Source organism: Mus caroli, unplaced genomic scaffold, assembly GCF_978045245.1.
Source record: "Mus caroli unplaced genomic scaffold, Mus_caroli_1 scaffold_13, whole genome shotgun sequence".
NCBI classification, from domain to species: domain Eukaryota; kingdom Metazoa; phylum Chordata; class Mammalia; order Rodentia; family Muridae; genus Mus; species Mus caroli.
Genome location: NW_028227268.1, coordinates 36,319,671 through 36,336,382, shown reverse-complemented (window position 1 = coordinate 36,336,382; position 16,712 = coordinate 36,319,671). Strand labels below are relative to the sequence as shown.

The window sequence follows — 16,712 nt, the reverse complement described above, 5'->3', positions numbered from 1 at the left end:
AAACATCACACAGCTGCTTTGACATTTTTCGTGTTAACAACCTAATACACTAATAATTTCCTTTCAACAAGTAACAATAAAAATGTCCATTTACATTATAGCCATGATAACATTTAACTATTCTCTACCAGTGCCCAACTTCATAGTCCACTATATCTAACTAGATAAGTACATTATTTTAACAGCCAATAAACTGCTTACCTGCTGTGTAGTTTCTAAGGGTCGGATTCTTTTCTTCTCTACCTGAAAATCATCATCTTCATCTCTGTGTATAGATGCCTGTTTCTTGGCAGATAACTTTGCAGCCAGAGTATTTTTTTCAGGAGAGTCTTATATAAAAAGTAATTTTTATAATTAATATGGCAAATTTACAATGAAAGTATTTTAAATAACTTATTCTATGCAATATTTTTAGAAGAAAACTAAGATTTAAGACATTTCTATAAAATTGATAAGATAGTTTAAAACTTATAGTTTTCTTTTTCCCATTGGCTGATTGAGACAGGATCTCACTATGTATCCCTGGCTGTCCTGGACTCCCTAGGTAGATCAGGCTAGCCTCAAAGTCTCCTGCTTCTGCCTCTGAAAGTAAAGATATGTGACAGGACATCTGGCAAGGTATCTTTTAAAAATACTTTTGATCAATCAATTTATTTTTATCATAATTACAAGCATTTTGATAAACATACATTTAACAAGAAACAGCCAATTTGTCTTTCCCATTGATTCATGTTTTGTAGGCTATACTCTACTAATGGTTTAAGAAATATAACTGCAAGTGTTGGGAATATAACTCAGTAGAGCAGTTGCCTGGCATGTGGGAAGCTTTAGGTTCAGTGCCTAATGCAAAGGACCCTGACAAAACATGCAAATTGAGTCCCTCAAGACTCCACAAATGTTACTTCATTTCCATGAAAACCTCATGCTCCTGTCCTACTAAGCTTCATCAGGGTCATTAGGCTAAAAATACTGTTCATAGAATAAACTAATATAATGTCTTAATCTCACAACCCTGAAAGCTCACTCTTAAAACCACCAAAACCCTCATAACTACTAAATTATTAAAGTACTCCCATCTTACAAAAGTGAAGAGTAAATTTTAAAGAAAGTCGTCCAATACATAAAGTTAATAATTTACAGCGCTTAGGGGCAATAGATTTGCCATTTTACTTCATCATCCTACAACTTCAGTCCTGACAAACACAGCATCCCGTTTCCTGGAACTATGGCAAACACATTTCCTTTTCCTCAATGCCCATAACACTGTTTTTCACTATCCTATACATTAGTTCTTCCCATTTCCTCTGTACCTTTTCTTAAAGGCACCTCCTTCCTCTATTCCTGTACTCATTTTCTCAACTTCTGTGGCTTGAATCCCTTTTACAGTCCTTCATTATACTGAGTCCACACAATGACCAGATAGCATGAAAATCAATGTAAGTGAAGCAATGCCTTGACTGAAAAGATTTACAGGCTACGTACAGGGTAGAAAGATCTATAGAAGCAAGTCCAAGAATTTGAGCCTATAAATACAGAATGGAATCTATACCATATGCCAAGTCTTTTCACGTGGTTTTGTTTGTGTTTGTCAGAATGCACGTGTATGTTCATGCATGTGGGTATCCACATATGGATACACACATGTGCACATGCCCATATATGCATATTCATGGAAGTAAGACGTTTTTCTCGGGGGGGGGGGGGGGCGCGTGGGGAGGTGTGGATACAGTGTCCATTACTGAATGTGGAGCTCACTGGTAGGCTAAACTGACTAACAAGCAAGCTCCAGGAATCCTGTCTTCACCTCTTCAATGCTGGAGTTAGATCCACATCAGTGAATTCAGATTTTGTTTTAGACTCGTTTTATTATTTTTGATTATGTACATAACAAGAGTGTAGGTGCCCACAGAGGACATGAGTGGTAGGAACTGAACTCTGCTCCCAGGAAGACCAGTTCTTGCTCTTAACCTCTGAGCCATCACTCCAGCTCCCACACTCAGATTTTTAAGTGGGTGCTGGGGAATCAGATTCTGATCCTCATGCTTGCCCAGCAAACATTTTAACAAATGAACGGTCTTTCTGAACCCACAAAGAGGTAACTTAGTTTTAAAATGCTTTAATTTTAAAAATACCTTATTGATAAAAAAAAAAATCTGAGGTTTTAGAAAACCATGGAATCAACAAATGTGTTCAATTAACAGTTCCACAGACTTTTGATTTGAGAATACAATATCCACACAAAGTACAATAAAGTAAGGTATACCTGCATTACTGAGGGAGGGCTAGAGGAAAGGGCACAAAAATGGGAAAACTGCCAGCATTATCTACCACAGCTGGTAGAATGTGTGTGCTATAGCACTCCATTCCTAAGTATGAATACAACAGAAAATATCTGTTTGTACTCATACAAATGAGAAAGTCCATCATGCTAAACAAAAGTGGAAAAAACCCAATTATCTGACAACTACAGACTAGATGAATACATCCTGGTATATTAATACAAGAAAACAGTTTACAGGAAAAAGTGAAAGAATAAAAACAATATATTCTCACCAATATAATATCAAGTAAAAGACAGACATAAGACCACATGTAAAATTCCACTTCCATAAAAAGCAAAGCTCATCAATGGTGACAGACAACACCACAGAAAAAATACTGGGGAAAAAAAGAAAGAAAAAAAAAAGGTTTAACCTAGCAAATATCTCAGTAAAGTGAGAACACAAAAAGTTCAAGAGTTTTTAAGCAGTCAATGTTACAATAAAAATTATTCCAGTAGGACACATTGTTCATTTCAAAACCCATCCTCTGACATGAATGAAGCTTGAAGTTCTGTCAGCAGCAGCAACAATAAGTAATATAAATTAAAGGATTTCAGAGACGCTCAGTGTGTAAATGCACGTGCAGTCAAGACCTGAGTTCAATCCCCAGGGCTCACATGGTGGGAGGGGAGAATGGACACCAGCAAGGTGTCCTCTGGCAACCACGTGAGTGCTGTGGCACACATACCCATCCACACAGACACAAAGTAAAAAAAAAAAAAAAAAAAAAATATATATATATATATATATAATTTTAAAAAGAATTTCAGGGGGACTGAAGGTCCAGTTCCAGGGCCTTTGAGGCCATCAGCACACACATGCTACACAGACATACATTGCAGACAAAATACTCATATAAACAAAATAAATAATTAAAACAAAAGAATATTAGAGAAATTAGGTAGAAATATATAATAATACTAGCTAAAGCCATCCTAATTAAGCTTCACGGCAGTAATAACTCCAACAGACACAACAAAATATAACTGACCTTGACAGGGTGATGAGACTCCATTTCTTCTAGAAGATGGTTTGCTTGGACTACTGAAATGAGGTGAAGTGTCCAGGTTTGTGTCGCTGTAGGTAAAATTCTTTGAATGGCATGCACACGAACATGAAGGTGGTGCCTCAGGCTTTTTATTCAGGCCCTCATCCACTGGCTTCTCTAAAAACAAGAAGACACCTTCTACTTACAGTACAACTAACTGACTGAAGAGTAACCTTCCTTCCAGCTAAAGTAAGCAACCACCACAGTTCCCAAGGATTGGAAGTTTCTCAGGTTACAAGATAAAACTAAGAAAGACAATCTCTCTGAACCTTATCTACAGTATCAAATCAAAACAGGAGGAAAGGCTATGCCTGTAATATGTACAGAAATGTTACCAATTTATAAACCACAAAAATATAACAATAAAGATTAATAATGTAACTAAAAGTACACTCTTTTTTTTTTTTTTTTTTTTGGTTTTTCGAGACAGGATTTCTCTGTATAGCCCTGGCTGTCCTGGAACTCACTTTGTAGACCAGGCTGACCTCGAACTCAGAAATCCGCCTGCCTCTGCCTCCCAAACCCAAGTTCTGGGATTAAAGGCATGTGCCACCACGCCCGGCTCAAGGTACACCATTCTTGTATTTGCTCTTAATCAGATTTATTTCAAAATCAAACAAAAAAGAGGATTGAAACAATCATGGGAAATACATGGTTCATTACTGCTGTTTCCCTAAGGGAAGAATTTGAAATTGCAGCGTCCTAAGTAATAAAGACAAGTCTTATCACTATCCATACTATATTTCTTTTTTGAGATAGGGTCTCTCTACAAAGCCCTGGCTGTCCTGGCACTCACTAAGTAGAAGATGCAGGCCTCAAACTTACAAAGATGTACTTGCCTCTGCCTTCTGAGTGCCTGGGATTAGAGGTGTCCACCACCATATCCAGGCTCACATTATACTTCTACTTCAATCAGAAACATTCCAGCCAGAGCAGTGGTGGCTCACACCTTTAGTTCCAAAACTCAGGAGGCAGAGACAGGCAAATCTCTGAGTTAGAGGTCAGCCTGGGATACAGTGGGTTCCAGGACAGCCAGGGCTACAGAGAAACCCTCCCTCAACAAACAATAACAAAATGAAACAGAAACCTTGTATCACCTACACCATCTGATTCAAGTATCAGAATACATTTTAAAATAATATTCAAATGCTATTAAAAGGTAATTAAGATACTTAAATGTAATTTTTAAAAATTGTAATATGGGGGCTGAGAGATGGCCTGGAAGGGGTTCAGTCCCCAGCACCCACATGGCTGCTCCAAATCACCTGTCACTCCAGTTATAAATGTTCCAATGCGTTCATCTGGGCTGCTCACGCACCAGGCTTGCTTGTAGTGCAAGAAAATACACTCACACACATATAATAAAAATAAATCCTCTTTTAGAAAACTACAGGGTCTACACTGTGTGCTCACATGATACAGAAATACACAACTCATCCTTCTCAAAAGGTCACCATGGGAGGGACACCCAGGGAACGCCTCCATCTTCTCAGAGGAGAAGGGGCGGGGGAAGGGGAAAGCCAGCCCAGACGACACAGTAAAAATCTGCCTCAGGATAAAAAGGAAGCAACTTGAAGACATATTATAAACATGTATGATAACCTCATAATGAAACCCATTACATATAATTAATATATGCTAATAAAAACAGAAGGAAAACAAGTGACATGTTTTTGAACATGCTGATGACAATGTCTTTTCATCTACAACCTAAAAACATCCCAGATAACTGTCATAAATTTCAATTATTGACCAGAAGTGTCACTTTCCCCCAAAGAATGACACCAATAATAACCAAAACGGACAGATCAGAAAATGTTTACTTTTTGTTAACACTCTTTATTTGATCTCTTGTCTGTTTTAAAGTGGGGAAGAAAAGAAGCCAATCTGCAAGAGCCAGCTTTCTCCCTCTACCATGTGGCTCCAGGGATGGATCTCAGGTCATCAGGAGCAGTACCAAGCACCCTTACCACTGAGCCATCTGTCCACCCCTTGCTTCCCAGCTCTATCAATAACACAAACATTTCTTTTCCATTATGTTTATTTATGAGTATGTGTTTATGTGTGTGCACCACAGTGTGCATGTGGCGGTCAGAGGACAACTTGCAATAGCCGGGTCTCTCTTTCCACCAGATGGGCTCTGATGATTGAAATCAGATCACTAGGCTTAGAAATAAAGGCTAAAGTCATATTGAGTCATCTTGTCAGCCCAAACATTTCTTTTAACAATTATATTAGTCAGGGTTTTCCAGCGTGCCCAACAATGGGCAGCTGTGAGTGTGAAGTCTAGTAGTTGCTCAGTCCCACAAGGTTAGTTGTTTCAGCTGGTCTTCTGCATAAGCTGGAATCCTGAAGAAGTAGGGTTCCAACAGATGTGCTGGCAAGTAAGTACAAGCAGGAGAAGAAGAGGGAGGCCTCCTTCTGTCACTGTCCTTATGTAGGCCTTCAGGAGAATGTATGGCCCGGAATAAAGGTGTGTACCACCATGGCTGGATTTGGAATTTGCTCTGTCCCAGGCTGGCCTCATTCTCCTGGGATTAAAGACTTGTACTACCTTGCTTAAACCTAAGCCTTTCATGACTACTATGTCTCAGGGTCTCCGTCAAAAGCGTCTGTAATCCTATGTCAAGATCCAGGTCTTCCAGCCTTAAGATTTGTATCACAGGTGTGCCCTCCATTTCTGGATTGTAGCTCATTCCAGATGTAGTTAAGTTGACAACCAGGAACAGCCAAAACAACAATGTACACATATATACATTCCTATACATACATACATAGGAATGTATTCACATGTATACATTCCTATGATTAATGTCACACTATTCTAATGCTTATCTATTTATGTAGCTGAGAAATAGTCAATGCTATATTTCAGATTCATTACTAAAATTACAAACTCTTGGGACTAGAAAGACGGCTCAGCAGTTAAGAGCATGTCCTGCTCTTCCAGAGGACCCAAGTTCAGTTTCCAGCACAGATACTGAGAGGCTCAAAGTCCGGTCCCTCTAGCTCCAGGCCATCTAGCTGTCTCCTGCCTTCTGTGAGCAGCTTACATATACCTATACATATATCACTGAAAAGAAAATAAACCTTTAAGAAAAATTGAAGTATTTTATTAAATAAATGTTAATAGCAATTTCTGTGTTTACCTAGATTGTTTTAATAAAAACAACCATACAGAAGCACTTATCAGCAAGTACATGAACAATTAAGTGCATTTTACCGCAAAACCCTGGTTTTTACAAAGAGAAGCATTAATTCAGAATCACCTGTTGGAATTTACAAACATCTAAGTCCAGGACTCACCATGAAAAAGGGTGTGATGGGAGTCAGTACTCCAGTATCTTTGTTATCTAGGTATAAATGCTAAATGTTTATTTCCTGGCAGTTCTGAGTACTGAACCCTGGACCTTACACGTGCTAGTTAAAACTTACACCACAGAGCTACATCAATCACTGAGCTACACCCCTAGCCCAGGACTCAAATTTATTTTTGTTTTTTATTTATTTTTTTTTAATTTTTAATATTTTTATTACATATTTTCCTCAATTACATTTCCAATGTTATCCCAAAAGTCCCCCATAGCGCCCCCCACTTCCCTACCCACCCATTCCCATTCTTTTGGCCCTGGCATTCCCCTATATTGGGGCATATAAAGTTTGCAAGTCCAATGGGCCTCTCTTTCCATTGATGGCCGACTAGACCATCTTTCGATACATATGCAGCTAGAGACAAGAGCTCCGGGGTTCTGGTTAGTACATCATGTTGTTCCAACAATAGGGTTGCAGATCCCTTTAGCTCCTTGGGTACTTTCTCTAGCTTCTCCATTGGGAGCCCTGTGATACATCCAATAGCTGACTGTGAACATCTACTCCTGTGTTTGCTAGGCCCCGGCATAGTCTCACAAGAGGCAGCTATATTTGGGTCCTTTCAGCAAAATCTTGCTAGTGTTTGCAATGGTGTCAGCGTTTAGAAGCTGCTTATGGGATGGATCCCTGGATACGGCAGTCTCTAAATGGTCCATCCTTTCATCACAGCTACGAACTTTGTCTCTGTAACTCCTTCCCTGGGTGTTTTGTTCCCAATTCTAAGAAGGGGCACAGTGTCCACACTTTGGTCTTCATTCTTCTTGAGTTTCATGCGTTTAGCAAATTGTATCTCATATCTTGGGCTAATATCCACTTATCAGTGAATACATATTGTGTGAGTTCTTTTGTGATTGTGTTACTTCACTCAAGATGATGCCCTCCAGGTCCATCCATTTGGCTAGGAATTTCATAAATTCATTCTTTTTAATAGCTGAGTAGTACTCCATTGTGTAAATGTACCATGTTTTTTATTTTTTAAGACAGATTCTTGCTGTCTCCCAGGCTTCCTTCCTTCAAAGACCTGGTTCTCAGGCCTCAGCTTCCATAGTGCTAGGAATGAAGGCATATGATAAATCCTAGCTAAGTTTGTTTTTTGAGACAAAGTCTTACTGTGTAACTATGGCAATAACTAACAGAATGGGACATAACAAATTTATACAAGCATTGTTACAACAAGCCTCTATTTATCTGGCATTCACACAAGTAGAACAACCAGAATCTTATTTATTTATTTAGAACTAGGCTCTTGCTATGTAGCCCAGGTTGGACTCTAACTCACTGTCCTCCTAAGTACTAGGCTTCCTAGCACGTACCATTATGCTAGTTCTGTACATTGTGATGGTTTGTATATGCTTGGCCCATGGAGTAGCAAGTTGGGAGGTGTGGCCTTGTTGGAGTAAGTGTGGCCTTGTGGGTGTGGGCTTTAATATCCTTGTCCTGGCTTCCTGGGAGGCAGTCTTCTCTTAGAAGTTCTACAGATGAAGATGTAGAACTCTCAGCTCCTCCTGAACAATGCCTGCCTGGATGTTGCTGTGCTCCTGCCTTGATGATATTAGACTGAATCTCTGAACCTGTAAGCCAGCCCCAATTAAATGTTGTCCTTGTAAAAACTGCCTTGGTCGTGGTGTCTGTTCACAGCAGTAAAACCCTAACTAAGACATATATTTTCTTTATCCTATATTTCACATTTTAATGAGTCATATAAGCAAATATATTCAAGATATATACAAGCAACTAGTATATGTATCAGCACCATCAGAGCTCCATCTCCTATTAGATACAAATTATCATCTAATTATTTTTATAAGAACTCTAAATATCTAAAACATTCATACAATCTCTGCTTGACCAAGTAAAAGGACTAAATTATATTAAAGTTAATTTTGATGCATTCAATTTCTTTTGGAAGACATAATGTGCGTGCATGCATGTGTGTTTGTGTTATGTTTCAAAGGGCGGTGCTATATAGCCTTAGCTGACCTGAAACTTCCTACATAGACCAGGCTGGTCTTGAACTTGCAGCAATCATCTTGCCTTTGGCTCCTAAATGCTGGAATTATACATGTGCACCCCCATGCCTGGCACAGATGAGGTATCTTGAGGAAATGTCTTAACAGTTAGAACAATGTTTGAACCGATCTGAATAAAGTATAGTTTTTTATATTTTTCTCAGGTCCCAACTAGCAGTCTGAAATATCAAGAACTATTTCCTGGGCCTGGCCTGAAGGTTCAGTAAAGACACACAGGTGGCACTGACCATATGGTGGAAGGTGAGGAGTGATTCTAGCAACTTGTCCTCTGACCTCCACCCCACAGCACATGTGCACACATATATGCATACAAAAATAAATATAATAATTCTTAAATAAGAATTTTACTTACCACTAAGAGATTGCTGCCATGCTAATGCAGAACAAAGTAAGGCTAAACTTTTTCCACTTCCTGTGGGACTCTCCAGCAAACAGTGTTGGCTGCTGTTTAGTCCTCTGACAATCTGTGGACAAAGATGTCAATTTTAAAAGGAAGAAAATAATAAGTGATTACTTTATTAGATCTCTCTCCATGGAACAGGACCAGGACTAGAACAGCACAGCAGAGTCAGGATGCACCCCAGGAAACACGCTTACAGCACGGGAAGAACTAGAGAATTTTATTAAAATTTAAGACTTTATTCCTTTACATTTCTTCTGAACAGTCTGCTGGTTTTATAAACATGTCAAGCATGAGAATTTTAAAAAGCAACTTATATTTAATTATACAAGCACAAGCATTTTCTAAGGAACTGTGATAAGTGCTAGAGAGGTGGTTTAGCACTTAAGAGCAGCTGTTACTCATGCAGAAGACCCAGGTTCAATTCCCAGCACCACGTGGTACTTACAACCACCTGTAACTCCAGTTCCAGGAGATCTGATGCCCTATTCTAGGCCCCTCAGGCCTCGGGCACACATAAGTTGCACAGATACACATGTAGGCAAAACACTCATACACATAAAAATAATCTAAAAACACAAACAAGCAAACAAACAAAAGACTGCAATACTAATACCTATAAATATCTATGAGAAACACTCGATGAGAGATACTGCTAGTAAAAGGGGTTATAATGACTTTGAATAGAAACATAAAGGTAGTAGAAATGAAGAATAAAAACCAAAATTCTAAAGGAGCTGAAACTGTTTTTCAGATGTTCTTGCTACATCCTAACCTAAATACACACAGCTTCAGAGTTATCACATCACTTTCCTAGAACTTAGGTGCTCTTCCAGATGAATCCAACAAATCCTAGCCATCATTTTGTACCTGTGAATAGTCACAAATTCAATGTATACTTGGAATCACAAGCCACAGCCTCTTGGTAAAGACTCAACTGCTGTAAAAGACTTACAGAATTCATCATCGCAAGCTGTGCTGGATAGGCTCTACAGGGAAAGTGGATCTTCACCCCACTGATGGTGTATTCAGACGACACTGAAGACATTCTGCTTTCTTCTATACTTTAGGTGCTTCACTACAACAGAAACAATAAAATCAGTATCGAAGGGTTGGCTAGATGGATTCCCAGAGCCCACATCAGGCACCTTACAAATGCCTGTAACTCCAGCTCCAAGGACTCTCACACCCTTATCTGGCTTCTGCAATAACCTGCATTTACCTGGAATAGCCATCCACACATACACTCACAAATATAAAAAGAATTACAGTTTACATATCGAAATAATGTCATTCAAAGAAAACCAGACACCTAGCAATAGAGCTGAAGTCTGATAATAAAAACTGGAATTAATAAGCACATATATAAAAGTAATAGAAATAAAAAAAATCTTGGTCTTATAAAGAAATCTCAGGGTCAAGAGCATGTACTAGAGTCTGACCAGTCTAGACTGGCACTCCATGATGTATTAGTTATGTGATGCAAAGCAGGTCACTTGACTTTTCTAGAACTCCATGTCCTCAGGTACAGAATAGGAGTCCTAACAGAAACAAGCCTTACAGGACTGCTGTAAAAGTTAAATAATGTAAAAACATACTGTACATGACAGATGCAACACAAGCTCCTATGACAAGTTTGATTACATATAATCAACTTATAGATACAACAGATTTCTGAAGCAGCTCTGCTATTCCATAGCCTCACTGTTTCCTCTTATTCTGTACATTCCTGTTTGCCCTTTTCGCCCTCTCCCAGTTAGAAGGAAAAGGCAGATGAATGGGCAGGAAGCACAGGCTGTATCTATGACTTAACATTTTTCACCTGTAAGTCTAAAATTCTTTTCTGCAATAATGTCTACTTTAAAAATTGTTGTAAGGGAGAAAGTATCTTTCCACAGAAATTCACTTAATTTTTTTCTAATCATCTTTTAGTTTACTGGGGGAGGAGAACCCGCATGGCATGACACATGTGTGGAAGTGAGAAGACAATGTTCTGGAGCCAGAATAGGTTCTCTCCTCTCACCATGTGGGTCTCAGGAATTAAACACTGCTAGCTCGGTTGAGTCCTTCACCTGCTGAGCCAGCTCAGTAATTCTGAAATCAGGAGACTATAATTGAAAGAAAATAGATTTGAATCCCACTGTTTGCATCACCTAACCTCCCAGACACTTTTATTGACCGAAGAATTTCGACAATGGTGAGAAAATCTGGTAAACTCAGTCTGTGAATGGAGATGGTTAAGACAGAAGGTACAACAGGTCATGAAGTCACTAATAAATTTAACCACAGCTTCTGTGCTCCAAAAAACCCACCACTCTAAGTTATTTTTCATTTCTAAATATTGTTCTGTCAGACAAGACCTGCATAAAATCAAGCCAACGAGACCTGTCAACATCCCATCAGGCAGTACTAATTGGACTCATTGGGTGGGAGGGGCGTGTGAAGGGGTCTCCGAAGCAGTGTGAAGGGTGTACTAGGGATAGGTCAAGATACCTTGTATAGGGCTGGTGAGATGGCTCAGTGGGAAAGAGCACCCGACTGCTCTTCCAAAGGTCCGGAGTTCAAATCCCAGCAACCACATGGTGGCTCACAACCATCCGTAACGAGATCTGACGCCCTCTTCTGGTGTGTCTTAAGACAGCTACAGTGTACTCACATATAATAAATAAATAAATCTTAAAAAAAATAGTTTAAAAAAAAGATACCTTGTATATATGCATAAACTATCAAAGAATAAATAAAAGATATTGTTAGAAAAAGTATCCAATCACTGATTTTTATCTGTAAACCTCTGAGGTTTAATGGACACTAACAGCTTATTCTGAAGCAAAAACTCAATATTGTGTTACTAAAATTAATCGATGGCAATCTATGCCTGAAGCTGTGGCAACATTCCTCTCACACTTCCGGATGTGGTGGCGCAATTCTCCTGGCCCTCAACAATCTCTGGTGGATCTCTGTATGAACGATCGAGGGCAGCCAGGTCTGCACACCAAGTTCCAGCCCAGCCGGAGCTGGAGGGTGAGACCCTGTCTCTTTAAGAGAACGAGGGGTGGAGGGGAACAAATCTGTCGCCCTTCCAGAAGAATGGCGGAAGCCGGGGCTACCTCCAGCCTGCGTTCACAGAATGTAAGGACAGGCTCCCTGCCCCACAGCTTTCCTTCCCCAAGCTCCCAGTTCTCACACGTCCACGGGGAGCCACACCGTAGAGCCCGAGAGCCCGCCAGCGCCAGCCCGCAGGAGCCCGTCCCCTCCCCGCGCCCTCCTTTCCATTCGCCCGCGGCTGGTTCCCGCTCCCAGAGAAAAGGAAGGGCTGGCGTTTGACAGAAGGCTACGCGGAGCCGACCTACAAGGAAAGCTCGCGAGTACGAAAAGTCCTCCCTCACCGGCTGTTCGGCCGCAGCCAGGTACCAAGGGTACAGCCACTCCTCCTTCTCCGGGCTGCACTCCGCAGCGCCACACAGACGAATTCGCGCCTCCCGCCCCTCGGTTCCCAATCAGCCAATCACACAGCCAGGCCGGAAAAGGAAACAGCCAATCATCGTACGAGACCAACGCTGTACCGCCCAATGGGAGTCCGCGAAGTAAAATCAACCCCCAAGTACTTGGCGGCACCGGAAGATGAGCACCGCCCCTCCCCAACCCCCCACCCCGCGAGAAAGACCGGGGCAAATTCCGCACATTTGCTTGAAGGGAAAAAAAAAATTCTTGTACTGTGAGACTTTAAGAAGCACAAAATGGCCGTTAGACGGGTCTTACATTTGGTGCATTGACCGGGAATCGTCCTGCTGGCGGGGCCAGTGACAGGAGACCCGAGGATTGTTCGAGCAGGTACCGCGGCTGTGTCTCTTTGTGTCTGCCCTCGGCGTGCGTCTGTTCCGCGCGTCTATTCCGTCTGTTCCCTCTATTTTGGGTCGGCTGCAAGTCAGTTTGGTTTCGGTTTGCAACTCGACCAAGGAGTTGTCTGCCGGGGGTTGCCAGAAGCGGCCTCAACGCCGCGGTAACGAAGAGTCCTGGAGGACGCTCCAGACTCTCAGTGGGAAGTCGGATCCGATCCACGAGATCCAGGAGGGCTGGACTTCATCTGGGGGTCAGTGGCAAAGAGACCACTACCAAGTTATTCAGTGTATCTTCTGTGGCGCTCGTGGCAGGGGCGCGTTGGTATTTTACTTTGTTTTTCTTTTTGTGTGTAGACTGGGACTGACGTTATTTTTGGACAGAATGGGACACGGACCTTCCACCCCTCCGAGTTTTACTCTAGAACATTGGAGGGAGGTTAAGACTAGAGCTCACAATCTCTCAGTAAATGTGAAGAAAAATAAATGGATTACTCTTTGCTCATCAGAGTGGCCCACCTTCCAGATTGAATGGCCTCCTGAGGGTTCTTTCTCACTGCCTCCTATATTAGCCGTCAAGAGGTGCATTTTTGGTGCTGGCTCAAAGAGCCACCCTGATCAGGTCCCATGTATCATAGTGTGGGACGATTTAGTCACCGATCCCCCTCCCTGGGTTCACCCATTTCCTCTTCAGGACCAATGGCTGTGCCAATCTTCGCCCTTCAGGACAGGCCCAAGAAAGATGCTCTCCCCACCACGGATACTGATCTTCTCCTTCTTTATCTCCCTCCCCTTTATCCTCTTTCTCTGTCCTCATGCAACTCAAGCTGCCGGGCCTTTGGCCCCGCCCATTCCGCCTAGAGAATCAGGGGAACTCTGACCCTCATCCCTCCCCAGGTCAGAGGGACCTGCTCAGGGGACTCAGAGACAGTGGAGACAACTCCTGCTCCCCTGACTTTCCTGGGGGACATCCTTGGGCCCACTTGTCATAGTAACAATGATTTGTATGCCAGGTTAAAAGGCCTGCAGGTGGTGCAGAGAGAAGTGTGATCACAGCCGGCAGCTGCATATGAGCCTGGTACTCCTAAGACATCGCATCAGTTCCAGGTTGGAGATTCATTCTACGTAAGGCGATATCGTGCCCAGAGGCTCGAGCTCCATTGGAAAGGACCCTATCTAGTACTGCTAACTACTCCAACGGCTGTCAAAGTGGACGGAATTGCTGCCTGGATACATGCCTCACATGTGAAGCCTGCCCCCTTAGCTGAGACCAGAAGACCACCCTGTCTGGAAGGCCCAGGCTACGGAGAACCCTCTGAAAGTGAAGATCGTCAAAGGGTCCAAAAATGCAAGCCCTTCCCCTGGTACTGTATCTTAGTTTCTTCTCCTTATGTTCTGCAGACCTTGGTCCCCTCCAGCCACGCAACCTAACGTGGCAGGTGATATCAGGGGCTGGAGACACTATTTGGAGTCTATCCAAGGTTACCACTCCATCTACCTGGTGGCCTGACCTTTTCCCTGACGTCTGTAAGTTGGCTATAGGAGCCCCTCCTGGTTGGGACTTGAAGGAGTATTCTGACATTCAGAGGGCACCTTCAACACCCCCTCCGTATGTAGAAAAACATCCGAGAGACCCATGGGGTGGTTGCTCTAACCAAAGGGATAGAAGCATGCTTCGAATCCACCCCTTCTATGTCTGCCCCGGGCCCCACCGAAGTCAGTCCCTCAATTCAAAATGCGGAGGTAAGACTGACTTCTTCTGCAAGAGCTGGGGTTGCGAGACTTCAGGTGAAGTCTACTGGAAGCCCTCCTCGAGCTGGGACTATATTAAAGTAACAGCCAACTATTCCCTAGAGTCTTACGTACCTGGAGGATTTGACCTAGACGAGTGTACCGACTGGTGCCATCCGCTCCGTGTCACCTTCACTGAACCAGGGAAAAGAGCTCTAGAATGGACAAAAGGATACACCTGGGGTCTTAGGCTTTACAAGGAAAGATATGATGAGGGATTATTGTTCACTATCAGATTAAAAATAGAGACCCCCTACAATACTTTAGGCCCCAACAAAGTCTTGGCCCCAGATGAGATAAATCTCAGGCCAACACCCCCTTCTAGTTCCAGGCCAACACCCCCACCCAATTCTCGAGATACTGTGGCTCCTTCAAAAAGGATCACGGAGACTGTTTCCCTTTAATTGCCTGGGCAATCTTGTTTAACTCAATCTAGTTCAAGAAGCTTTCAGAGTTATCAACAGCACCAATCCTGAAGCCACTAAATCATGTTGACTCTGTTTATGATGTGGCTCCTCCTTACTATGAAGGCAAGGTATTTATAAAAATGCTCAAATCACTCTGATGATGCCACAACATACCAGTGGCAGCAGCAGAGCGCCAGACTTAACCTTGTCAGCTATAACTGGGCAGGGACTGTGTGTGGGAAAAGTTCAGTCTTGTTGGGGGTGGGGCTGGGAATGGCAGGGGATGCTACAGGATCATCTGCACTGGCCTTGCAGACCCAGAGTTAGCAAAGTCTGAGGGCTGCCATAGATGCTGATATTGTAGAGATGGAAAACTCCATCTCTAAGCTCCAGGAGTCTCTGACCTCGCTGTCAGAAGCGGTCCTCCAAAATAGGAAAGGCTTGGATCTCCTGTTCCTCCAACAAGATCTGTGTGCAGCCCTAAAAGAAGAATGCTGCTTCTACATAGACCACTCTGGAGTGGTAAAAGATTCGATGGCCAAAGTGTGAGAGGGGCTGGCGAAAAGAGAGAAAGAGAACAGAACCAAGGGTGGTTTAACCTTGGTTTAACTCTTCCCCGTGGCTCACCACCCTGACTTCTATCCTTCTGGGACCATTGCTAAGCCTGATGTTGCTTTTAACTTTTGGTCCCTGCATTTTAAATTGCTTGCTAGCTTTTATTAGAGAACACATAGGCACAGTTCAGATTGTAATGCTGAGACAGCAGTATCAAGAGTTAAGTCAGAGTGAACAGTAATTTCATGATTGAAATACAAGAAAAAGGGGGGAATGCGAGAGTTTAAGAAGCACAAAATGGCTGCTAGACTGAGGATCTTGCCAGAAATAAGACTTCGGGTACAGAAGGATTATGACTAACTCCTCTTCCCAGAATGTCCCAGAAAAACAGGAAGGCCTTTACTGCAGAGCAGGGTGGGCCAGGTGCAGATAATTCAGTTCCCTTTGAAGATAACAAAGACTTCACCCCACTTAGAACAACCAATGCCTAGAAAGGTCTACTAATAAGCTTTAACCAACTCATACTGTTGCTGAAGTCTGCCCCCAAGAACTGTATAAAAGATGTATGCTTGAAATGTTCACGGTAGCCTCTGCCCTGATTGCAGGTTGGCCCCAATGCACTGGATCATTAAACCTCTTGCTTGTTTCATCAATCTCCATCTCTGTTTCTGTGAATGGGACTCCCTGGACGTAAGGCTCTAGGGTCTTACAGTACCACTTTTGGAAATGGATGATTTAACCTGGACAACTAGTTCCCTATGACTGGAAGACTAATTTGCAATGAAAAGGAAACCTTTTTCCTGTTGTCTATCATGCAAGTAACCTCCCATGGTTACAGTATCCGAAGAAAGAGGTATGCAGACTGCACCAGAATTGTCACTACAATGCTAAAATTAGTGAGAAGGTCCTGTGGTACTTTGTATGTTTTTCCTTGATGTTCAAGGCTTTCTCGGAT

The 16,712-nt window shown here is 42.3% G+C and overlaps 1 protein-coding gene and 1 long non-coding RNA gene across 2 annotated transcripts in view; one reads left to right on the top strand and one right to left on the bottom strand.

Moving 5' to 3' along the window:
- Brip1 (BRCA1 interacting DNA helicase 1) overlaps positions 1 to 10,240 on the bottom strand; it is a 128,350-nt gene extending 118,110 nt beyond the window's left edge. The window contains exons 1-4 of the mRNA XM_021177469.2: positions 10,124 to 10,240; positions 9,121 to 9,232; positions 3,313 to 3,486; positions 202 to 329 (exon numbers count right to left, since the gene is read on the bottom strand). Coding sequence (XP_021033128.1) covers positions 202 to 329; positions 3,313 to 3,486; positions 9,121 to 9,232; positions 10,124 to 10,216 — 507 coding nt within the window. The 5' untranslated portion in view covers positions 10,217 to 10,240. The remainder of the gene's footprint in view (positions 1 to 201; positions 330 to 3,312; positions 3,487 to 9,120; positions 9,233 to 10,123) is intronic.
- Positions 10,241 to 12,802: 2,562 nt separating this feature from the next.
- LOC147001432 (uncharacterized) lies at positions 12,803 to 16,410 on the top strand. The gene is made up of 2 exons (XR_015045007.1): positions 12,803 to 12,999; positions 14,018 to 16,410. It is a non-coding gene; the product is annotated as an uncharacterized LOC147001432 (long non-coding RNA).
- Positions 16,411 to 16,712: the final 302 nt, after the last annotated feature.